The following is a 26,302-nucleotide window of genomic DNA, read 5'->3' as shown; positions in this document are numbered from 1 at the left end:
TAACTTTTATAAGTATTTAAAGTTTAGGTAAGCGGAGTAGTAGACCAAAATTTTACGGCGTATACCTCAACACTCCACTCGCTAAAATTTTAAATTCTATAACTCATTAACTACTCGTCCAAATTAAAATTTTTATATATCAAAATACACCGAAAAATATTATACTTCAAAACATAAAATTAATATTACGAACTCAACGCGTACAAAATAATTCAAAAAAGTATATAAATAATTGTTCAACACAAATAAAATTAGATAAATTAATTAATATAAGTAGTACAGTGTATTTAAAATCTGTACACGGGCAAAGTCAGGTAGTGTACAATAAATTAGAGCTAAAAATAGGGGAGGGGTAAAACGATATCTTTGTTTTCATTTTAAAATTTTAAGGGGCAACTGCCACTCTTGACATTATCTCTAGATTGCATCAGTCGAGCAATAATTCATGTTGATTAATTAACGTTTTTATAAACGCTTCAAAATTACTCTTTCGATTATATTATGTATTAAATTCATCGTTCTGTTCTGTACATAGTACGGAAAATAGAAAAATAGCAATATGGTAAAACGATATTATCTATATTATATACATTATACACATATGGAGTAACGTAGGTACACGACAACTAAGTCGGATATCGTGAAATTGTTTAACTATAATAGTTTTTTATAGCTCTTTAAATTGTATTAACGGTTTCCAGCTCTTGAGCTGCAAGCAGCGTGGTACTGGGCCATGAACCATACAATATTAACATTACTAACGTATCAATATCTATCATTATTTAAAATAATACTATATGTATTTTTTTTACTCAATTAACCCTATCGAACGTTTGAATGTAGTTTTATCTCATGTAGTTCGTTTATTATTAACATGTTAAATACCTTAAAAACTAATAGGTACCTGTTATTTGTCATTTTTATCGTATTTTATCGTCACGATATATGAACCGCTGATCTTTACGACTAGAGACGATCCGATAAGATAAACACCCCCCCCCCCCACCCCCCTACCTCTTAAAAATATATTTTCAACAAAGAATCAACTAAAAAGTCATTTCGATAATTTTTTCGATCGCGACGTTCTACTATTGCGATTATTCGTCATTCAATTAATTTGCTGTCACTGTCGACTGAGTAAGTGATTTTTGCTGTCAAAATATATAGGTTACTATGAGATGCCATTGATTATAAATACCATAATATTATATTAATTAGATAATATACTATTTTGTTTTAATTAACTATATTTATTTATTTTCTAATAAATTTTAATAATATAAATGCCACATCAAACTTTATTCACTATTGTCATTATTTTATTTTAATTGCATAGCAATTGCAATCCAGCAGTTCATGTTTAACTGTATTAATTTTAATGTTAGACTTTTGTCGAAAGTTTTTTTTTAATATTTCAATTTGTAATGAGTTTTGAACATTTTTTAACTGTAAAGTTTTAAATATTTTACGCACTAATTACTATAAAATACTTATTGCTTTAAAAAGACATGAAATTCTTACATGATGTACTCTAAGTCTCTAAATCAATGCCTGTTTAGAAATTAGAATAGTTTAATATTTATTATTTACAATTTACTTTTCACGGTATCTGCCAGATTTGATTATATTGACCAAATATAGCAAATCAATTTACGTTAAAATGTCTTCAACAGTTTCTGAAAAGCAGATTCAAACATTAATGGATGAAATTAAAAAGCTAAAACGAGTAAATAAACACTTGATATTTTGATATTTTACATAAACAATTTCACATAATAGCAAATTTTATAATGGATAAATATTCTGTGAAAATAACTTCATTTATCTATATATTTTTGAATTTATTTAGAAAAAATTGTGATCTTGATGCATTAACATCTAATCTCACATCTAAAAATGATGCGTTTAATGACGAAGTTGAAGACTTAAAAAACGTGAGTCGATGTATTTTTGTTAAATTATACTTTATAATAATTTAAAATTTTTCATTTATTTGTATATTCAACAATTCCACATAATAACATTATTTCATAATAAGACCATAACTGTTAAAATTTTACATGCGTTTTTTTTTTTTTTACTTCTATAGAAAAATCGTAATCTTAATGATTTAATATCGATCCTCACTTCCAAAAATAAAGAATATAAAGACGAAATTCAACAGCTAAAAAAAGTCAGCTTACCTTTTTTTTTTTTTTTCAATAATATAATTTAAGATTTTAAAATATCCATATTTTAATTAAGATTATTAATAATAATTAAAATAATTATTTTAAATACATATCATAACACATTTTATACAACTGTACAAAATAAAAATAAAATTTATTTAGGATAATCATGATCTAATCTCTAAAAATAAGAAATACACAGAAGAAATTCATCAGCTGAAAATGAAAAAAGTTAGTACTAAGCATATATTATTTGGAATGCAGTTTATTTTAACTCACAAATTTTTTCTATTTTCTTTTTTTAAACCTTTATATATATTTATTTTAAGAACAATTATACAATTATAATTTATTGTATGAACTAAGTAATTTGTAATTAAAAAATTTTAACTTTACCTTTTTCATATCTTGGTTTGATACAAGCTAATTTTAATACACTTTTTCTTTTTTTTTTAACCTGAAATCTATTTCCTTATAATCTGTAACATTCTAAGGATGGATTTGCACATCGGTTAAGGCCTCAAGGGCTAGACATTTATGAGCCTGTCATGTTTGTTCGACGGGAATATAACTTCTATGTGCGTATCATATTTAGAATCAATCGCTAAGTATTTTTTAATAACAATAGTGCATTCAAATGATAAACTAGAAAAAATTTTTTTCACAATAAAACATAATTACATAATTTAATAGTTGTTCAATCTTTATCCAATTTTGTACCCCATGTTTTATAACTATAATTTTAAAATAAATGATTTTTTTTTTCATAAAAAAAATATCAAAACATAAAATAGGAAACAAACTGCAACTTTTATTGATTAAAATAACAAAAACATTATTCTTAGGGACTTAGTACTAAATTTGATAATTCAAACACCTATAATCGTCTTAATCTGTCGCCTGTCGCAGTGACTAAATTACAAAACGTAAGAACATAATAACTGTTTAATAAATTTACTCAAACTGAAGCTTAAATAAATATTTACATTTCCAGTGCACTGAATGGTGGTGCCCAAAGCATTCGAATTTTAAGACTATTATTAAGACATATAAACCGAAATCGGATGAAGACAAAGCAATAATACGCCGTGTAAAAGGTAGAGTTAAATACTGGAATAACAAAGATAATGAGGTAAGCAAGTAAAATAATATTTTTATGCCCTTTCGAACCACGAGAAGAAATCAAAAGTTTATTTATTTTTAGGAGAAATGCTGTAAAAATGATCGTCAATATAAAGATAGCAACAAATTTTTTTCACCATCAAATTGGCCAAAGTCCAAAATGACCTAACTCAATGTTAGTATGAGAATAATGCAAGCAAATATTCAATAATAAAATAGTTTCTTTTAGTAATAAAATACATGGTTATTATAGAAGTACTACATATAATTGGATTTTATATTATTTTTGAAAAAAAAGCAATGAATTATCATATTACCTATAATACATCATATTAAAGTTTATTTATTATTGTAATATCATTTCAATACCATTGATTACTCATTATATTGTACAATATATTTAATCTATAGACTATTACCACATTAACCAGTAAGTATTGCTGATTTAACTTTTAGTTGTCATATAATAAGTTTGAAGAAACATTTGAGTAAACTAAAAATACACTATTTAGAATTTATTTTGTTAAATTGTTTATAGTAAAATTAGTGTTGAAAGAGTTCAGATAAATAAATATATATTTAAACCATTATCGATGTGAAAATACTAATTTTTCTATCACAAAATCGTACCCAAGTCTGAAGGTGTCCGCAGAGGGGAGGAAGTAGGGGAAAATTTTCTGAGTCGACTATCTTAAACATTAAGTAATATGAAATATTACAAAAAAAAAATTTTTTTAATTAAAAACAAAAAACATTTTTTACCAAGTAGAAGTTACATTACACTCAATTATGAATTACAAACACTGTTTTTATACATTTATGGTATGTTATGATCAGGGTCACGTTAACCTAATAGTGGAAAAAGAGCATTTTCTCCAGGCAGCAAATTTTTAAAGACGGCAAAAGAAGTAAACCACATATTTGAAAATAAAATGTAACAATAGCTTTTTATACATTTTATTTTTTTTAGTTCAACACAAAATAAAAAAAAAAATTTTAAAATAAGATTAAATCATTTCAATATTATCGTTTTATTTTTCATTAAGACTCTACTCATAATATTGTAAATTGTCTAATTCCTATAATAATTATGGAACAATACAAATAACTACACAAATCACACATTCACATATAATGGTGGATATGAAGTCAGGAAATTCAAAACTTATTCCTTCATCTAGATTTCGCATGAAACGTGGTTTTTTTAAAAAAAAAAACAGATTTTCGGGGACTTTTAATGTAAAATTTTCGAAAATTATAATAATGATTACATAAAAAATTATAGCGACAGTGCGTTCAACTTTCTAGCCTATTTCTAACGACTTTTTCAACATCCTTCTATAGTAACATACTTCTAAATAGTTATACTAGGTTTTCTAACAAAAAAAAAAAAATCAACAAGTGGCTGTGGGCCATACAAGAAGTAAGAAATTGCTTATTTTTCCTTTTTTTTTAAGATAATAGTTTTCTAGCAACAAGTTTAATAGTGTTTATGAAGTTTCGAAATTTAAAACTTATTCCTCTCCTCTAGATATCGAATGAAACGTGTTTTTTTTTTAAACGATTTTTCTTTGCCTTTTGTTGTAAATTTTTCGTTAATCAAATTAATAAGTACATTAAAAGATAGAACGACATTCTAGTAAATATTATAGCTTGTTTCAGACAAATTTATAAACACCTTACACTCTTAAAAAGAGGAATTATTAGGTCTTTAACAAAAAAAAAGTTAACAGGTGACTGTGGGTCGTAATAGAAAAAAAATTGTTTATTTTTACTAATTTTTATGCTCATTATTTTTGGCATCTCATCAGTGCAAGGTAGTCATTTTGAGAAGATCAGAGTATGCGGTTTCACCCTTTACTTTTAAAATAGTACTAATTGGACTGCGTCCTGCTAAGATAGTGTTCAAAATTAAATCTTCTTAAATCGTATTTTTATTTTTATTTTTATTTTTATGTAATCGATGATAAAAAATTTAAAAAAAAACAAATTGTGATGATAAAAATTAAATTTAAGAATAAAAAAACATAGTTTAATAATGCTGTGTTTGATTTTCTATGAATTTTATTTTTACTCAAATTTTTCTTTACTATGTAAAATTATTAGGTGTGAGCGTTTTACAATAATGGTACATAATATAACTTCTTGAACACTACACAATTACGATTAAATATTTAAGAAATTAAAAATATATGAATTGGGAAAAGAAATTCTAAATTAAATTTTGTATGGAAATATTGATACAAGTAAGTTATACGATAAATACACACTGTTAATTTTTTTTTTTAAATTTATCGTGGAAATAAGGAACCATTGTCTAATGTCTATGTAATTATCTACTAATTAATTGATAAATTATTTAAAACAATTTTTAGATAGGTTGAATTTCCTCTAGTTAGAATAAATCGCCGATTTATTGGGGATTTTAAAAAGACTTTAAATTGAAAATAGATAATTATATTAAATGTAGTATATACGATTATGAAATTAGCCGCACTCTGTAAAAATTATGCGTTTTATAAAATAAAATATTTAAAAAATTCGAAAATGCCTATACAAATATAATATTGTTAATTTTAACGTTAATTGAAATGTTTACTTTTAATTCTAAGTTTTCCGCTTTTTGTTGAAAGCTTCTGAGTGCTTCTGACACTTTTGTGTACTTGTGTAAATTATGATACTTTTTCTTCGCGCAGATTAGGTATCCATTGTATATCTAAGGTACTACTACCCTTATAAACATCGTTTATTATTAAATAAATAAATAACGCGATTGGGTAGATAAGGTAGATTACATAAAATGTATATTTATAATTTGTTTTACTTAATGGATAATTTAAATTTGAACATTTTTAAAACATCCTAAGATGGGTCTATTAGAATACCTGATTTATTTTTCACTAAAATAAAACTAGTAAAAGTATATTTTTATTAATCAACTATAATTAATTTGCTAAAATATAATGTTACTTACTGTTTTAGAAACTCGTATCCTTTAGGTATAACTGCATCAATTTGCAAAACGATAAGAAAAATAATTTGGTTGCTTTTCATGAACGAAATACGAGGGTTTTACTTTTACTGTATAGTTATTTTTCTCTCAAACACAATCTACTTTATTTATTACTAAATTGCATTGTATTTGATAAAAAATTCATATTAGTTGTGGCATAATAAATAATAATGTAAAAGTAATTTATTTAACTATGTTTTCCAAAAAGTTTCTGTGTTATTATATTCTTTTATGTACAATTTATGAGATGTATACTTAAATACCTAATCCATCGTTATTTACACCACAAATAAAATTTACCATAGCCATGAGTCTAAAATTACCACCTAGTGCTTGTGTGCGTTTTAATATTAATTGTTTATTTTCAGTCAAATTTACATTAATACCATTAATATTAGTATGTAATTTGTCAGAATTAACGCTGATTTTTCAAATAACTAAAAGATTTAAATTAATATTATATGTTTTGGTTGGAAAATAAATAGTCACCGCTTATTTGAAACATTTTCATAGCAGTATTTTCTAATGCTCGTAGATACCGTATTTTGTAGTCGAAGAAGATGAATCCTCAAAGTAGGATAATAATAGTTGACGTCCACGCGTTCTAATCTATATGTATTTTTCAATAGCATCGACTTTTTTTTTTTTTTTTTATGAACTGAATATGTCATCTGTGATTGTTGAAAATGTTAATTTCTTGTTATTGTTTGCAATTTTTTCTTCATTTTCCAAAATAAAATAATATGAATTACAAAGAAAAAAATCCATTTTTTAAATCACCACTTTAAAAACTGCACCACGCATGTTTATACACTCGTACATTTCTAATAATTGTTTTTTTGTGTTAATATTAATATTGCAAGTGTGAATACTAAGTGCCAGGAAATTGAATTTAGCAAGGTTCTAGAGAGTTCATTGTACCTTATTTAATGAATTATTTAAAACTGGTTACTATCGTATACAATTTTATTTTTTAATGCTGAAAAAAATATTAAATGCCAAGAATTTATTAAGCATATGGTTTTAGTCTTTAAGAGTTAATTGTTGTTACAGTAAAAAATCCCGATGGACTTAACGCCATTTACCTAAACCGGCTAAACCTAATGGTTAGTTGGGTAAAATATTTTAAGACCGTGATAAAATATTCATGATATTTGAATAAAAGGAACCTTTTTATTATAATTAAGTAATAATAAGTCACAACTCACAACTATCATGCAAAAACCACAATTTTTACAGAAAAATTTTTAATATTAGCATCACACTGTGCTCTTTGTTATTGATTTTTTACTGGAGAAAAACAAGTCGACTTGTAGAACAACATGATATCCCCTCCACAACAAACAAAATGACTACATTTTTTTGACTGTGACTTTCGGCGCTGTTAATTTATATAGGTTTTCATGACGTAGGCTATTATGTTTAATATTATTGATTAAATTAATATTAATAATACTTGATTTTTGCAATCATCGCAATTTTACATATATATGTGCTGGTCGCCTCGAAGGTACTCGAATAGTAATTAATTCTTCCATTAGTCATAGTTGCCTAGAATTTATCTAATAATAATAACAATAAAAACCGTAATAATGAATTTATTGTGATGACTTAAGCTTTAAAAAAAATTTCTGATTGTAACTAATTACATATTCAGTCTGAAGATCCTATCTTAAATTCTGATCAAAAATGATTTCTAAATACTTGGTTGAACTTACAATAATCATTTTATCGTAAGCAAAATTGACTGTATCACAGCTTATATAGTAAGCATAATTAATGGCCCTACATCTTTAAATTTATAATATATTTGAAAAAAAAAATGAAATTTACGAGAATTTACTAGAGTTTAGTTCTCAATAAGGTGTAACTTGGTGAAACTTAAAACATCTTAGCATATATATTTGGTAATCAATTTTATACAATGTGGTGGTTGAGTGATAACAAACAATTATCTTAAAATATTAAATATATTTTAATAGTTTTAATATTAATTTATCAACTACTTGTACTCTATAAATGCATATACACATTGTACATAAATTAGCCTAATTTAGCCCTTAATTTAGTAAATCGCTTTAATTTGTCAACATTTAACATTAACAGTAGTGACTGGTGACACGATAATTCTTAGATACAAATTTAACTGTTAACCTCAAAATCGTATAGAACTATGCCACCATAAAAAATATTTAATGGCTTTAAGTCAAAGTTAAATCGACAGAATGGATAAGTATCAATTCTACCGAAATTACCTTTTTAGTTGTACCTGAGATACTTATCGATTGCACATATCGACTCCGCCGGACTTTTTTTTATAACATGTTGATTCCGCCGGCTTTTATATTATTATCCGCTGTTATTCAGAAATATGAACATCGTCTTAAATATATCATCAGAATGAATAGTTATGTCTATAATAGTTGTGAATCGTTTCATTCAAAACTGAACTCATAATAATCAGTAATCACAATGTTCACAATGGGGTATTATGCAATATATTTTTGTTTTCACTTGTATTAAATTTAAAAATACAAACTAACTCGTATGCAATAATAAGAGGAGCCTAAAGCCCAGGGACAACATTGAAAAAATATTTAACTACCTAAAATTAACTAAATTACAGTCGAATTCGCTTATTACAATGCCGTATATAACGATTTTCCGGGTAAAACGATTCCAAGCAATGTATATTTGGTTGGTTTAATATCTTATGTGTAGTTAATTTTTATAATCCGGATATAACGAAGTTTGGTTATAACAATCAGATTCTCTGGGTCTCTTGAAGCTCGTTATAAGCGAATTTGACTGTAAATAACCTTATCTAAAGTTTGAACTAGCCAAACATGGACCATTATTGTACACAAAACTCATGTCTCCCTTTTCTTTGTTAATTCAACACAATTTTATTATAGCATATTAATATCTAAATAATATAATAAACTTTGCTATTACGGCTTATTTATTTCAATAAAAAAATAATAATAATAAGAGGACTAATATAAATACAATTGGCAAAAACAACAATAATAAAATTATGAAATGAAAAAAAAAAATTGTAAATATTTTTTTTTATTTATTGATTTAATAAAACTGACGTCAAATAACTACATTAAAAAATGACAATTGTATTGAATTTTATAAAAATAATAATCCTTATTATTTTTATATTATAGATTTTTTTTTACAATACATAGAAATTGGCAAAACTAATAAATACTAATTTTCAGCTAAAATGCTATTAAAACTGGGGATTTGATAAATCCTCGATAGATTTACGATAAATACTTCCAGATTAAAATGTATGATGTATTAATATTGTCATTTAAACAAATTATGTATATATATATATATTTTTTTTTTTGTTCTAAAATATTTTTATTTTACAATCTTTAAAATAGTTTACAAAATGCATAAGTGATGTGATTTAACGAATTATATAAAATGTTAATTTGCATAGTTATCGCAAATCGTTATTGCTCAAACTTGTTTTCCATTTTGCAGATTATTACTTCCTTCCCACACTATAACACTACTCGATAACGTATTCCTCATCAAATAAATTAAATTGTTTTAGATTTTTTCAACTGTGAATCTTACTCAGTCGAGGATTTGACGGTATTGACGCTTGGTGGTAAGTGAGTTTGTGTTACTAATATATAAGTTTTACAATATATTAAATTTAATAGTACTATGAGTATTATTATTATTATTATTATTAATCTTAATTACATTCTACGTAACCATTATTATAATTTAAATGTTTTCTCTGTTTAATAATTAACATTTTTTGGGGCTCTTTAGGTCTGGTCCGAGTTAGACATTAAGCAAATAATAACCAATGTTGAATTAGAAACTGTGAGGAGTAAGGATTATAATTCATATTATATAATATGTTGCATCAGGTTAAAATGTGTTGTAGGTGCACTTCTTGGTAGGTTCCTTCCTTGCTGTAGCCTGTAAGAAATTCGTGAGTAACCTCGTGTGACCTATATGTAGTCGATTTAATATTTTAATACACTATCTTCTTTTCTATTAAAATTTGAGCTTTTCTATCTGGTAAAGATTTTTTTTATTTGATTTACTTTCACGGTTTATTTTCCATATAGTATGAAATTTTTTAATCAATGGTCATAAACTAATAACTTATAAGTAATAACTAATAATATTATGTACCTACGACCAAACCAGCTATTATGTTATTGTCTTAATTTTACCAATGTGTACCAAATTTACTTTCAGCAGTTCACGTTTATTTTCGTTAATTTTAATATTAGAATGAATGTATATATTATCAAACTTAAGTTGACGACATTATCAGTTTTTTGTAAGTGTAATGAACATTCTTAGAATCGGAATATCGAATTAATCAATACATCATAACATAAATATAGTATCGTTACCTTTACGTTTAGTTAAATTACTTCAATTTATTCTGTTATAATATATTTATATCAACAATACTAAACTAAGAATGTTAAATTTAATTTAAAATAAGACGCACTTGTGCGACAGAGACAAACAATAATGTGAATCTGTTTGCATCTCGTTAGTAAATACATCAAGTCATCAAATGTAATTTAAGTACCTAAGTGTGCATTAAAAATAATTATTATTTTTAACTATTAAATTAATTAATATTTTTTATTCTTACTTTCAGGGTATCTATTGTGTTCGATTAAATTTCTCAGTGGTATAATTTCAAAAGAGGTCTATTTCTTTTTTTTACGAAAAAAATTTATTTTTAAATACAATTATCTACTGTAAAATTCATCATAAAGTAATAAAATGGATTATAAAATCTAAAAACATGAATAATTATTATCTTTTATAATACATAATACATATATATTATATTCAGTATTTAGTAAACCAATAATGACTAAACATTTAAATATAATTAATAATAATTAATAAATATTTACATAATACTATGGTTTAAATTATCACTACATATTGACAAAAATAAGATTAATTGTTATGCAATTATTCTATGTAATTGTCAAATCTTCATTTTTTTTTTTTCATTATTAAATCCAAAATAATTAAAATATACTAAATATAAAATGGAATATATTAATTATGAAAATAAAGCAATAGAATTGAAAGATAATAAATATAATATAAAAGATATATTTAATATATTGAATTATGAATATGAACCTTTTTTTAAGACAGATGAAACGCTGTATTATAGTTTAAATGAATTTCAAAAAATCTGTAAAGAAAATAATGAGAAAGAAAGTAAATTATTATCATTTTTAAAAAAAATATGAAAAAAAAATAAATATATTTGAATTTATAAAAAAAAAAAATGATAAATATAATTTAAATTTGGGAAATTGGTTTAATGATATATGGTTTCCTTTATTTGAAAAAAAAAATATATTAATAACTAATGATGTTTTAAATTTTATTCATGATGGGCCAGGGTATATGGACATAGATTATAGTCCTGAGTTCAACCGAGGCAATAAAATACAATTATTAATAAAAATGTTAAATGATTGTAATGTAGAATTTATAGAAATAAAATGTGATAATCCTTTATCTAATGATTATGAATATATTCAAAATGAAATTATTCAATTAACACCCGATGATTTAAAAGAAAAAACATGGATATTATTAAGTAATAGAAATTTTAAATCATTTATAATGAGAATAAATACAGAAAAATCACAACAAATAAAAGATTGTTATATTACTCTAGAAGAAATATTAACCGATTTTAAAAATGAATTAAAATATGAAATAACAATTTCAGAATTAGAAGAATCTTTTAATAATCAACTAAAGATAAAAGATGAGCAAATTAGTAATTTAGAATCGTTTAAAGAAAATGTGAAATATTTTATAAATAAAGTAAAAATATATGATAAAAATGGATATATATATATAGCGACATCAAAGATATATGCTGATAAAAATTGTTTTAAAATTGGTAGAACTGATAATTTAGTAAAAAGATTATCTGATTTTAACACTTCACGTAATTCGCAAGATCCATTTTATATTTGTTACTTTGAAGAAGTTTATGAAGTTGAAAAAGTTGAAAAATTAATACATACTCTATTAGATAATTTTAGACCTAATAAAAATAAAGAAATTTTTTATATTCATTATTCATATTTATTAGAATTAATACCTCTAGTTACAAAAAATATAAATGAACCTTTTGAATATATTAATGATTTAATAAAAAATAAATCGACAGAAATGTATAATTTAAAATCTTATATACCTGAGCCATTGCCACTAAAAAATAAAAATATAATATTAGATGATTTAAAAGAAGCAATAACAGAATTATTAGATAATTATATAGCTGAAAATATTTTGACAATAAGTAAAAAAGAATTCATAGATAAATTAAATTTAAATTATTCTAATAAAAATAAGTTATGGAAGAAAATTAGGAAAATATTAAACTGGAAAAATTCTAAAACTCCAATATTACATAAGAATGCTAAATTGATAATAACTTATTGGTAATTAATTGTATTTTATTTGTATTTTTTTATTTAAGTATATGAAAACGATAAAATAATTTTTTTATTTCAATAAAATTATAAATATTTAATTTTGATTTGTTTAAATTAAAAGCTCTAACTTATTAACAGTAGATCAATATGTTAAATGACAAATAGTTTATTATTATTTAATCATAATATATTTTTTATAGTTATATACTCCGTAATTTAATAATAATAAAAAAATGTACTAAAAAACTAGAATTTATGAGTTTATGTATAAAGTCTGATGAAAAAAAAATCTCATATAGAAATAGATATAAACTACATACATTTCTTTTATTTTTGTTAAAATTACTTATAATAATTAATAGTACCTACTTTAACTATGTTTAAGTTAAATTTAAATAATATTAACAATATTCTTTTGGTTATGTTTAAATGGCCACTAGATCAATGTTAAATTAATTAACATGCATAAAATTATTAAATCTTAGTTTTATTAAAATGATAAGTAATAATATTTTAAAATTGTAATATGAATTCTAATCATGTCATAAAGTGTTGCCATTGGGTGGCTGCTTTTATCACGTTTATGTCAAGCTATATTATATATTTCCGCATGCGTACTTATATATTGTAATAATTTATTTACAGATTGTACGCTTTAAAATAAAAAGTTAAAAAAAAAAAAAATAATAAATATGAATTCATTCAAAATAAAACAATTAACAACTAATGCAGATGTATAACATAATAGTTTAGTACATTATTACAAAAAAATTGGATATTATTGAGTGTTAGAAATGTATATCATTAATAATGTTATCAAATATAATAATAGCTTAAAAAATATTGTAATGGGTATTTTTTTTAAATAAATATTTAATGATAATTAAAATTTTAATATTAATTAACAATATTAATATTGTGTGTGTGTAAGTTTAACTTTTTAGATTATTATAGATTTTCTATTTCATTTTATTACTTAAATTTGTATTATAAAATATATCACATTTTTTTAAGTATCTAATTAGCTAATGGAAAAAACAGTATTCAACCTAACCATATTATTACTACTTGTTATTAATTACTACGAAGTTGACTAACATTAAAATGTCTTCAACGAAACCTATACCACAACCTCATCACGTCATCACACCTAAAACTTAAGGAATATGTTGGACATTCTACATTTTGGTTCAAATAATGAAACATTATACAGTCAGTTTTGGAAGTAAGACGTGTATAGATAAATCATTCAGGTTTTTGTTCATATGTACTATGCGTGTAGTTATAAATGAATAATTATAAAATATTTATTTCAGAAGAAAAAAGACGTCAGTATGGTTATGTTAAACTAATCGTGGAAAATTTCAAATTATAAGCTAAAATGTACTATGTATGATGTTATAAAAAATATCGGCGCTGCAGTCATTTGGAATGGCGCGGAATTCTTATATAAGCTTCCCAACTCCTACTCAGTTTTCACAGCCGAATCAATAGCCATTTTAAAAGCACTCGAGATAATATCCGATCATCACCTACAAGACACCATTATCTTCACCGACTCCCTTAGCGCGATCAACAATATAAAAAACACATATAATCCATCAGACATTGGCCTACATATTCAGAACAAAATCTACACCTTACAATAGGTACCACAATAACATCAAAATCAAACTCTTTTGGATCCCCGGACATTCCAACATAAAAGAAAACGAACTCGCTGATCTCGCAGCCAAAAATGCTATCACATCGCCTCTATAATCGTCCACACAAATCATTTCTTCCAGTGACATACGAATACTTATAACAAAAGATTGTCGACAAAGATGGCATCAAAAGTGGACATCTTATTACACAAAATTAAACCACATAAAACACAACACCGACAATTGGAAATTTCCCTTCAAAATTCATAGAAAATTCGAAGTAATAACTACCAGACTGAGAATCGGACACACAAAAATCTCTCACAGTTTTCTAATGTCCAAGGAAGAACCGCCAATATGCACAACCTACGGTGTTCAAGTAACCATCAAACACATCCTCACCGATTGTCGAACATATCTCAATACCCGAACAAGCTACAACCTGCCCGAATCATCACTATATATCAGAAATATTAAACAACCATCCTCAATCCATTACAAACATCATTCAATTCATCACAGCCGCCAATCTTCTAAACAAAATCTAGTATAATTTAGATATAGATACAATACATGTAACTTTCTTAATGTAAATTTCTCACTGTAAACCCAATGGCCCATGTTGCCGAGGATATCATTAATAAAAAAATAAAATATTCATTCTGAAAAATAAAACTCAACGTTTTTAGCAATTAATGAGAAAATTATAAGCGGGATAATTGCTATTGGAACTGATCATTCACTATAAGCTGAATTTATCAGTCACAATTGACATACTCTACCTATATCTTAGCAATGGATAATGGATTACCTAAACGATGTTATAAGACCAAATATAATACTTTGTTAGTAGCGATAAAATTAGAATTTTAATTTAATTAATATACCATATTATACTCATTATTTATTTAATTCAAGTGACAATTATTGGATTCCATACAAAAAGAATATTATTTATTGACATCAGAAATGGATAGATACTGTATTATTTCATATTTGCGAGCGAGTTAAAAATATATGTAATTAATCCGCTTTATAACATGTATGTTTTATGAGCTGGACGAAAGAAGCTACTAGTATAGAAGCGTATGCAGTAACTGAAGAGTAAAACCTAAAATAAGCGTGAAAATGCTTGGTTTGAAATTTTACCAATTAATAGGTAAATATTAAAATATGTTTACCTTCACTGAAGTAGTCAATTATACAATAGTTGTAATGTTTTTATTGTTACGTATAAACGAAAACTTATCATAGCTGACGTAGCCCAAAAGTTGTTATTTTCAATTACGTCTGACGACTGACATTACTTGTTTCTGTAGAAAAAAAACAAAACAAAAAATGATAACAAAAATACCTGCAGTTTAGATTTTTTTTGTATTTTCTAGTCATGAAAAATTTAGATCCTTTAAATTTACAAACTTTTTTAATTTGTACGTCAAAAATGAAAATTTGCAAATCATTTTGTTGAAAAAAAGCATACAATTTTGGATTCTAAGCAGATGATGATGTGAGTTTGCGTACACACATACGATTTTTGGTAAAAAAAAAATGGAAATGGTTTTTTGTATTTCTATAAATAATATAGATTTAGATTTACGTAAAAAAAAGTGTGCACATTATTTTAGATGGTTTAGTTCAAGAAGACGAGCTAGTAGAAATAAAGTGTCCTCTTAATGCAAAAAATTTTCTATCATTGTAGAAGCTATTTTAAACAAAAAGTTAATGAAACCTATACACCATTGTACCTAAATGCTACTATTGACTAAAACATTTTAATTTTATTAAAAAAAAAAAATTAGCTGCCTTATTGCTAAACTGTAGAAAATAAAATGTCCCAGACAGTTAATATTACTTTCAAGAGCAAAGTCAAATACACATTTATCAAAATAAATGTTGTTATTTTGTAGAACACTCAGAAAATTTATTACGGTGGTTCATTTTGGTCACAAAAATAGTTAAGCAACAAGAAAGGTAAGAGATATTTTATTTTTAAATACCAATGCAATAAGTAGGTAGAAAATAAATAATACATATTATTCATTATTTTTTTTTTTTTTTTTAGTTTCTATAAGAACTATATGAATTGTTTATTACCAGAAATAATCAAACCTACAACATAGCAAATGGTTAATTTTAAATGGCATTAAAGAATCACCGTTTAAATTGAAAAATATAAATAAAAAATTTAAAAAAAGAAAAGAAAACCATAGGTACTACAGCACTCATATAAACCTAAATTAATTCTTTTAATTTTTTGATTTTACGTACCTATATGAATGCTTATGTGTGCTGTATTTTTATACATACAAAAACTATTATATATTACTATTTATAATTTGATTATAACTATATTTAATCAACTATTTAAAATTTTAAAGTATATCTAATATATTATCTTACATATAAGGGACTTAAAAAGTGTCGTACGATAAACACAACAGGTCACTTATAATATAAGTTATGACGAAAAATACGCTACACAGTTGGTAAAATACTTATTTAATCTTAATGAATTTATTGTTTTAAAAAGTAATTAAATTATAAACTTATAAATATAAATCGAGCTTTATTGTAAATAGTTTTTAGTAAATTTATTGTAAATATAAATATATAAATTATAATCATATTCTTGCTCCATCTAGACCAACATACCAGCCCACCTCTATACACAATAAACCAGATAAATTAGATTACTTATATTTCCAATACATTTCTCACGATTGTTTTCTTTTCAAACTTAGTTTAGATCACTTAGCTGTTTTTCTGACTGTCGGTGCTTCTCCGCCAATACATTCGTTTACCTCTAAACAATTTTAACGATCATCTGAACACTGATCGATGAAAATTCCACGATTTAGTCGACTAGAACATCGATTTAAAGATTAGTCTTAGATCTAGTTAAGAAATGTATACCATAAATAAGTTAACAAACATAATTCAAACTGCAACATGGAATACCACCCCAACACAAAAAAATATTCAAACTTTTCTCTTTCGATTATTGAACATATCAAACGGATGATAAATTCATTATATTCATGTCCTGAAAACCCCCCGCGCCGATTGAAAAAGAACTGTTGTAGATATTTTTAATGAGTAATTTACAAATAAATAAAGACAGTAAAAAAAAATTAAAACAAAAGGTATAGTGTTATCACTGGGTAGATTTTTCCCTCACATTTTAGTAATTTAAAATGTTCACCAAATATTAATATTTTCACTTTCTTGACGTTGTATAATTATCAAAATATTTCGAGTTATTTATTAACATTAAAATAATAAACATTTTTTTAAAACATGTAGATTAAATATTTGTTTTTAAATAAAAAACTATAGATTAATATTTTTATACTAGCAAAATAGTATGCTGTATTAGTATTATGAATATTTATGATATATAATATACATAAATATATCATATCTACTGTTACACTTCCACTCATAAAAATCATAAGCAACCACTGAGTTTAATATGTAAAATGTATTGCATACTATCTTAATAATTAAATTTATTTTTCTACTTGAAAAATCATGTTATGTTGAAATTTATTGGATAAACAATAAACATAAAATCTAATAGCAATATTTTACGATCAAGAAGAGTAAAATTAAACTAAAACATGAAGATGGAAATTAATGAATCATATTTACAAATAAAACACGAAGTGAGTAAAAAGTGAACATTTATATGAAGAAAATAGGACAATATATTTAATTATAAAAAAAAAAAATGATTAGTGATCACAATCACAACAATCAGGTTACCCTAAATCTACCATAATACAATCAATTCTAATTATTGATACATGATTCTTTGGGAGAAATTCTCAAAATCATCAGAAAGACCTCTAGTCTCCGTAATATAATACTAGTTTATAATACATTAACTATATGAATAATTATATAATAAAAAAAAATATATATATTTTAATTTAAACAAATTGTTTTAATGTAATAAACAAAAATAGGTACCAAGTATAAATAATCAAAATTAAATGACTCATCAGTTTTTAAGTAAAATTAAATAAATATTCTATAATAATAAAAGTTGCCTTATAAACAAAACAATTACTAATAGTTTGGGTATGAAAAATATATTATGATGACCTAATTAATTATAACACGTACAATTTCAGTCATTTAAAATCTAAAAAGAGAATTATTTTTCAATTTTTTTATCATCATTTTATTGCGTTCTGCCATTATTTCTTGACATAATTCATTTGATTCAGTAGCACAATATTTTCTTTTAGTTGGGTTTTCATCATTTTTTAAAATTAAATTACTATGAACTTCACTTATTGCTACATTTCTATCAACATCACAATTTTGTAATTCATCTGTATCACATATTTCACTAAAGATGGAATCATCACATTCATCCCAAAAATCGTCACATACACTGGAATTTGAATTACTAGAAAAAATGAATTATAATAGATAAACAATATTTAAGTAGATAACTTCATAAACTATAATTACTTAGTTTCGCACTGATTTACATTCTCAGTCTTCAAATCCACTGAATATTTATTACAAACTTCTATCACCTTATCTACTATAGCTTTACCAAAACGATCGATTTTGGCTTCCGTAAACCCTTCAACAGTAGCCAAAAACAAATTAATTACTAATTAGTAAGATAAAAATTAACATTTTATAATGACAATTTATTATTTTTTTACCATTTTTTTAATTCTGATACATGTTTAGGTTTTAATTTTGCTACATCAATTAACAATTTATTACTTGCAATCATGTAAGGCATACAGTCCGATTGTTGAGCCAATGTTGTTCTATACATAACCAATGTTGAGTATATTGTGTTCTACAAAATATTAGATAATAAACATTTTGTTATTTTCAACATTATTGAAATATTTACTTCTAACTCTGTGTTTTCAGTTGCTTGCTGAGACCTATAATTCTGTGCACTTGATGTACTTTGGGAGACTTTTTCTTCATGCAGATTCTTCAGTTTTATATCCAAGGTACCATCACCCTTATAAACATCTTTTAATCTTAAATAAATTAATAAAATTAGATAAACTATATAATATATTAGTTTATAAACTTTATTACTTAATGGCTGATTTTGATTTAAACATTTTTAAGACGTCCAAAGACGGGTCTATTAAAATACCTGATTTCTTTCCACTGCAATCAAAACAGTAAAGAAACAGTTTAATTAATAAGCTATAATTAATAGACTACATTTTAATGTTACTATTTTATGAACTCGTATCCTTTGTCTGAAACTGCAACAGTACTGATTGGAAAAGAAAATTTATTGCCCTCCTTGAATGAAGAGCAAGGGTTTTGCTGCAGTAAACTTTCTCTCAAACACAATTTTCCTGAATAATCATAAAATTGTATAATACTTAATACGCAATTATAATACGCTGTGGCATATTATTATAAAAGTAATTTAGTTACCTAATGCTTTCCAAAAAGTTTCTGTGTTATAGCCCCCCTTTCCATACAATTGATGGGCTGTATATTTAGATAATTTATCATTTTTTTTACCACAAATAAAATTTACTATTGCCACTAGTCCAAAAAAACCACCTAGTGCTTGTGCAGATTTTAACACTAATTGTATATCTTCAGTTAAATCTATATTATTATCCGGTTGTAATTTGTCAGTCTTTTTGCTAAATTTTAAAAGAAATTACGGATTTTAATTAAAATAAAAATTTTTGATTTTGAAAATAAAATGTCCTACTTATTTGTACAATTATCACAGCAATTTTGTCTAATAATAGCATTATCAGATGTAGTTGACGAAGAGACATCTTCAAAATAGGATAATAATAGTTGACGTCTACATAATCTAGTCTCCATGTATTGTTCAATGACTTTAGCCATTTTTTCTTTATGTGAACGGTAAGTATCATTTGTAAGGTTTGAAAGCATTATATGCCTATTAAGCACAATGTCAGCTTCATTGTAGAATATATGACAAATAGCTGGCAAACCATCTCGTCCTGCTCGACCAACTTCTTGATAATACGATTCAATATCTTTAGGTGCTCCATAGTGAATAACACGCCTCACATCTATCAAGAAAATTAAAAAATATTCAATAAGCCTAATAAACATTAACTCCTCAAATACATTAGAAAAATTATACACATTATACTTTTTGTAGTAGAATAAATATTGTTTTCTTTTTTTAATTCTAGATAGTAAATTATTTTTTAAGTAACATATACTTCATCTGAATTTGAAAATAAGTATGATAAATTAGAAAATTACCTGGTTTATCAATTCCCATTCCAAAAGCCACCGTGGCTACAACAATTTTCAACTTATCTTTTACAAAATTTTCATGAACAGCATTTCTTTTATTCAATGGAATGTCTGCATGATAAACTTCACACTCTATTCTATTCGCTAAAATAAAATAATATAATTTTTCAATAAGTCAGATTAAGCAACATGATCTATAGGTAGTAATATTTACATTTTAATTCTTGTGCAACTGCTTCAGTCTGTTTTTTTGTAGGACAATAAATAATTGTGGCTCCTTCAAAAAACATTTTCAACCCATTTTTTTTCATAAATTTATTCAAGTCAAAAAATATATTTGTTTTTTTTGATACTTCAAAGTATAAATTTTTTCTATCAAATCCTGTACACACATATTTTGGATTTCTAAAAGTAAACATCAATTAATAAATATTCATTCAATTCAAATCTTATAAATTTAAAAATTTAATTATGGTCAATCATACATGAGGTTCAATGAGTTACAAATGTCTTTGCGTACAATTGGTGTAGCAGTGGCTGTTAGCGCCATGATTGGGACATTGGGTAGTATCTTGCGTAATTTCCCTAAATTCCTAACATAAATACATAAATTACTTCAATAGTAGATCATCATTAGAAACTACATATTTTCACTAACCTATAAGAAGATCTAAAATCAAAACCCCACTGACTGACACAATGTGCTTCATCAATAGCCACAACAACTATTTTTATTTTTTTTTGTAAATCTTGTAAAGTTTGTTTTGCTGAATCAGTAGCTATCCATTCTGGAGTAATATATAAAACTCTAATATCTCCAGAAAAAAGACTATTCAAAGCGTCAGCCTTAGATGTTTGTGCCGAACCTAGCAGACATGCTTTTATATTGGCCATCTAAAAAAACATTTAAAATTCAATAGTTAATTAACTAATAACTGTCTAAAATAGTTGTCATTGACATTTATTTTATTTTATTTTAAAAACTGCTATCTTTAGCAATAAAGCAAGGTAAAAAATAAATAATAAACAAGTTCAATTTAAACCTCCAGTGAAAGTACTTGATCCTTCATCAATGATATTAATGGGGAAACAACTATAGTTAAACCTTTGCTATAAACTGCTGGATACTGATAGCAAAGACTTTTTCCATAACCAGTAGACATAATCACACATGCGTCCCTTTTTTGCTGAAAAAATAATACACATATATTATATACCTACTAAAAATGAAAAGAAACCAAGACAGTCAATCTAGTCAATCTAGATATCTTACTTCTAAAACCGAATATATGATCTCCCATTGCATGGACCGAAATGTAGAATGTCCAAAATATTTTCTAAGCACAGATATGTGCTGTGGACTGGGTTCAGCTAAAGACATGTTAAACCTTGAAAAAACGAATAAAAATTATTTAATTGTTTACTATACACAATGATTAATGACTTTACGGGTAATGAAAGTGAGGAATAATAATAATAGATCGAGATATACTTTGAATACGAAGGACGTAAGTGCAGTGAAGAGTAAGACCGAAGACGACAATCAGACTAATTAATATAATAAGTAATAACTAATAAGACTAATAAGTACTATGGTTTCAAATGTTTTGATTTGGATTTGAACAGTTCGTTTTTCAAACCTCTTATCACTATTAATGATAAGGATTAAAGGTTTGTTAAAACTGTTCTGTGGTTAAAACCAAGGAATAAATTCGAAAATATTATGGGTGTATGAACAAATAAGACCCGGGCATCGAGATCCAAATTCCAAGCCACACGTGGTAACAATATGGATCTTTATAGTTGTTAATTGTTATATATGGATCTTGGGATCTATATAGTAAGTTCTCATCCCTTGATCAAAATGTCTCACTGGTAACTATATAGTATCAGATTAGGTAAATAAAAATTATAATAATAATTTTTATATACTAGTATACTACCTAATACAGTAATATTTATAACAGTTAACAGATCCCATAAAAAAAAAAAACTTTTAAATCTTAATTAATAATTTTTAACTAATAAATCGAATTGAATCGTTCATGGTGTTGTATATGTATGTATTTGTACTAATTACCTAACTCCTACCTATTCGTACATTTAATTTGACGTTTTATTCGTTATGCTTACACTATTTACAGCTTTTCAATTTCTATCTAATTTTTTATACACGAATATAGGTACTTTTAAATTATTATTCATTATTATTTTAACATGCAAAATACATTGTTCATATAAATAATAAAAATGAGTAATAGAAGTGATGATTCTAATTAATCAAATTGTAGTGCTATTACTAAGTGAAATTTATATTTCGGAAGAATATAAATAAGTATGTAGTAAAATATCTAAATGAAATTAGGTACCTACTGATATTTAATAGGTAGGTATGCAACATAGTCGTAATACTTCAAATATTTGTATTTTCATAAATGCAGTTTAGTTACTTGATTTCTATTATGATAGTTTTTTTTTTTTACGACTAATTGTATTAAAGTATCAATAATACGCAAATGTGTAGGTAGGTATGAAAATAAATGTAATTTTTTAGATTCCAAACGGAGTGATGATTTTACAATAACATGAGTTTTTTTTTATCTGTATAGGCAATAAGTACAACCAACTTATTAAAAAATGTTTTGATTTTAAAATTTTGAAGATGGTTTTGGATAGAACATTGAATCTAGATTGAATTTTAGGGATGTCAAAACTACAAATTTCTAGTATTTTTTAAAATAACCTGGCAAAACAAAAATTTTTGTGACAAAATCAATATAGTTGTTTTAACATAACTCAAATACAAATAACAATAATAAATACTTGAAATTTTTACCAAAATTTTCAAAAATAATATGAGTCTTTATAATTAATAGTTCTGAGGAAACCATTTCAAAATTTAAAATGTTGAACTTTTTGAATATTCTTTATCTTGTACGTTAGCAAAAAAAAAAAAATTATGCGTAGCTCTTTAAAGAAATATAAAGATTTATACTCAAAATGATGTCAGTCACAGTGAAGTGTTAAAATACTAGAAATACTCTAAACACTGTGACATCCAAAAAAAAAAAAAATTAAAAAATTACCGGCTAAGGGTCTTAGAAAAATTCAGGCCCAGTTGAATACACATCAGAAAAATAGCTTAAGTTTTAAAAGGTATTACATTGTTCATAATTTATTGTAATACAGGAAATGTTAATTTCATTATTAATATAAATATTTTGAAATTAAGATAACTTCTCTGATTTTATTGATGTACCAAAATAAATTATGAACAAATTACAAGGTTAAAAAACTAAAACACAAAATATTTAGACAAAAGATAAAATTTACAATTTATTTAATATATTAAACAAACACGTGAATCAAATAAGAAATGCTTTTATGAATATAAAATACGAACACATACTTTACAACCATGATTTTAAATTATGGCAATACAATAAAAAATTGTCAATAGCATTGAACAAAAATAAAATACTAAAAACTTTATTCAAGCATATTATATATTATTGATAATATTAATCATGTCAATAACTGGTGAAAAAATAAAATGTATTATATTTTTCTTATTATATACAACATGAAATACTAATAATAGTATGAAAAAATATGAGCATATAAAAAATAATTTAAATTGAGTCTTTATGACTATCTGTTGGTTAAAAGATGTCCACAAAATTAGACATCCTTAGAACACATGAATACACATAACAAAACACGTCATTACATGGACTATGTATGTATATATATAATGGATTATTAATATAATATGTAAAACTTAGAATAAATGAAAATACATGTTTATGAATTTTAGATTAAAATGATTAAGGATTTGTTGTACTTTAATGTAATAACAAAAGTATTTTCTGTCTTTTGATCGCTTAAATGATAAATTATATAATGAATATAAAAAAAAAAAATATATAATTATATATTTGAACTAGACGGGAGAGATCAATAAATCACAAAATGAAGTACTAGTTTAATTATAAATCAAGTACAACATTATTCAGTTCCCAAGATCAAATTTATACGTATATATTTATGTATAAATTTAAAAAAAAAAAATATAGATTTACAATTTTTATTTTGAGTAGTACAATACTTAAATTGCATATCATCAGAATAATGCAACAATAGTACATGAAAAATAATAAATATTATGTCCTCCAAATAAAAAAATTATAATAACAAAAAGAATTAAGAAAAATACTATAGGCAGTATAACATGTAATAATATAACTAAAAATAAGAATTATAATAAATGTGCTAAACTCATAAGCAACAAAATGCTAAAAATGACATAAATAGAAAAAAAAATGTTACTATTTGCTTAAAATATTTACTAAATGCGACAATATCACTTTTTACATATTTTAAATATTGTTTATATATATATTAAAAAAAAAAAAAACCATTAAATAATACTTAACATTTAATTTATGAAAGACATATGCAATGGGCAGTATTAATGCCCTATAACAGTAATAATTAAAAATATTTAAAATACTTTAAACTTAAAAAAAAATAATACTTTTTTTAATTAATATTATAGCTGAGCAAATCTCTTGGTCTGAATAATTGGCAAATATTTTTAGTAAAATTGTTGTTAAAATTCTCAATAAAAATAATTTTTAATGATAATTAAGTGTATGTCAATTAAAATTTAGAAATATTTCAATCAGAAAGAATTTTAAAATAAACTAATTCATTGCACATATTTAAAGTTAGTTTAAATATTGATCATTATTAAAGCTAAATGAAGAATGTTAAATATTATTGATAAATAACAATAAATGTTTAACAAAAAAACAATACCAAAAATTATGAAGATCAATTTTTTTCTCCAAAAAATAATTGTTAATCAAAATTGATTCAGTCTTAAAAAGACATTTTTTTTTATCACAAAATTTAGAATTCTTATAATTTAAATGTTTTGAACACTTATGGGCAAGCACTTATTAAACTATATCATTTCACACTGGTAAAATACATAAAATACACACTTAATAGTTGCTGTTGTTTTTGTTTTCAAAGTTGGCGTGTATTTTCTAGCTTCAAGTATAATTTTAAGGCATTCAGATTACTGTAAAAAACAAAACATAAATAACATAAATATTGTATTTTATAAAATAATACATTTCATATCATAATATTAAGATCAATTTTACACATTAAAATGTTATAGCCCAAGTCAAATATATACTTACGGTTTTATATAAAGTATATTTACAATAATCTAACTTTCTAACTTTGATTCATAATTAGGGCAAAACAAAGTTTATTTAATAGTAACAATATAATTCTGTCAGAAATCCTAAGTTTTTGTTAATGAACTAAACAACATTTTTTTTCAAAAATGTTTTCTACAAGAGGACTAACATTTTAAAATTATAACTATAATGTGTTTATTATTTTAAATAGATTATAATGTTATATAATAATAGCCTAAGATATGTAAAATATAGTAAAGGCATAACGTAAATTAGTATTTGAATTTAAATAATAAATATAAATGAATTGTATAGATATATTTATTTAATTAAAAACTGTATCTAAGGTGAAATAGACTGAACTCACAAAATGGGTTTGTCTTTGGATAACAAAGAA

General features: G+C 24.3%; 2 protein-coding genes and 1 long non-coding RNA gene across 4 annotated transcripts; 2 read left to right on the top strand and 1 right to left on the bottom strand.

Annotated features, from left to right (window-relative positions):
• Positions 1–601: 601 nt before the first annotated feature.
• Positions 602–3,462, top strand: LOC112604280. The gene is made up of 6 exons (XM_025353244.1): positions 602–606; positions 1,850–1,934; positions 2,334–2,402; positions 3,017–3,097; positions 3,166–3,303; positions 3,376–3,462. Exons 1-6 carry the CDS (start codon positions 602–604, stop codon positions 3,460–3,462), a joined length of 465 nt encoding a protein of 154 aa, XP_025209029.1.
• A 10,284-nt stretch (positions 3,463–13,746) lies between these two features.
• Positions 13,747–15,298, top strand: LOC112604386. Its single transcript, XR_003115223.1, has 2 exons — positions 13,747–14,016; positions 14,108–15,298. It is a non-coding gene; the product is annotated as an uncharacterized LOC112604386 (long non-coding RNA).
• A 3,255-nt stretch (positions 15,299–18,553) lies between these two features.
• LOC112604385 (Werner syndrome ATP-dependent helicase homolog) lies at positions 18,554–22,313 on the bottom strand. 2 transcript variants are annotated; one of them, XM_025353407.1, is made up of 15 exons: positions 22,139–22,313; positions 21,963–22,077; positions 21,733–21,876; positions 21,348–21,583; positions 21,175–21,282; positions 20,904–21,094; positions 20,696–20,833; positions 20,163–20,496; positions 19,874–20,091; positions 19,665–19,791; positions 19,520–19,594; positions 19,323–19,458; positions 19,126–19,265; positions 18,920–19,045; positions 18,554–18,854 (listed from the first exon to the last, which is right to left on the bottom strand). In XM_025353407.1, the coding sequence occupies exons 2-15, from the start codon at positions 22,068–22,070 to the stop codon at positions 18,578–18,580; spliced, it is 2,358 nt and encodes a 785-aa protein (XP_025209192.1). In that variant the 5' UTR covers positions 22,071–22,077; positions 22,139–22,313; the 3' UTR covers positions 18,554–18,577. The 2 variants fall into 2 exon arrangements, with proteins under 2 accessions (XP_025209192.1, XP_025209191.1); XM_025353406.1 differs by having other exon boundaries at positions 22,182–22,313.
• Between the last annotated feature and the right edge of the window lie 3,989 nt (positions 22,314–26,302).

This window comes from Melanaphis sacchari, unplaced genomic scaffold, assembly GCF_002803265.2.
Source record: "Melanaphis sacchari strain LSU unplaced genomic scaffold, SCAv2.0 Contig11_pilon_pilon, whole genome shotgun sequence".
Classification (NCBI taxonomy): Eukaryota; Metazoa; Arthropoda; class Insecta; order Hemiptera; family Aphididae; genus Melanaphis; species Melanaphis sacchari.
This window is presented reverse-complemented; position numbering and strand designations above follow the sequence as displayed.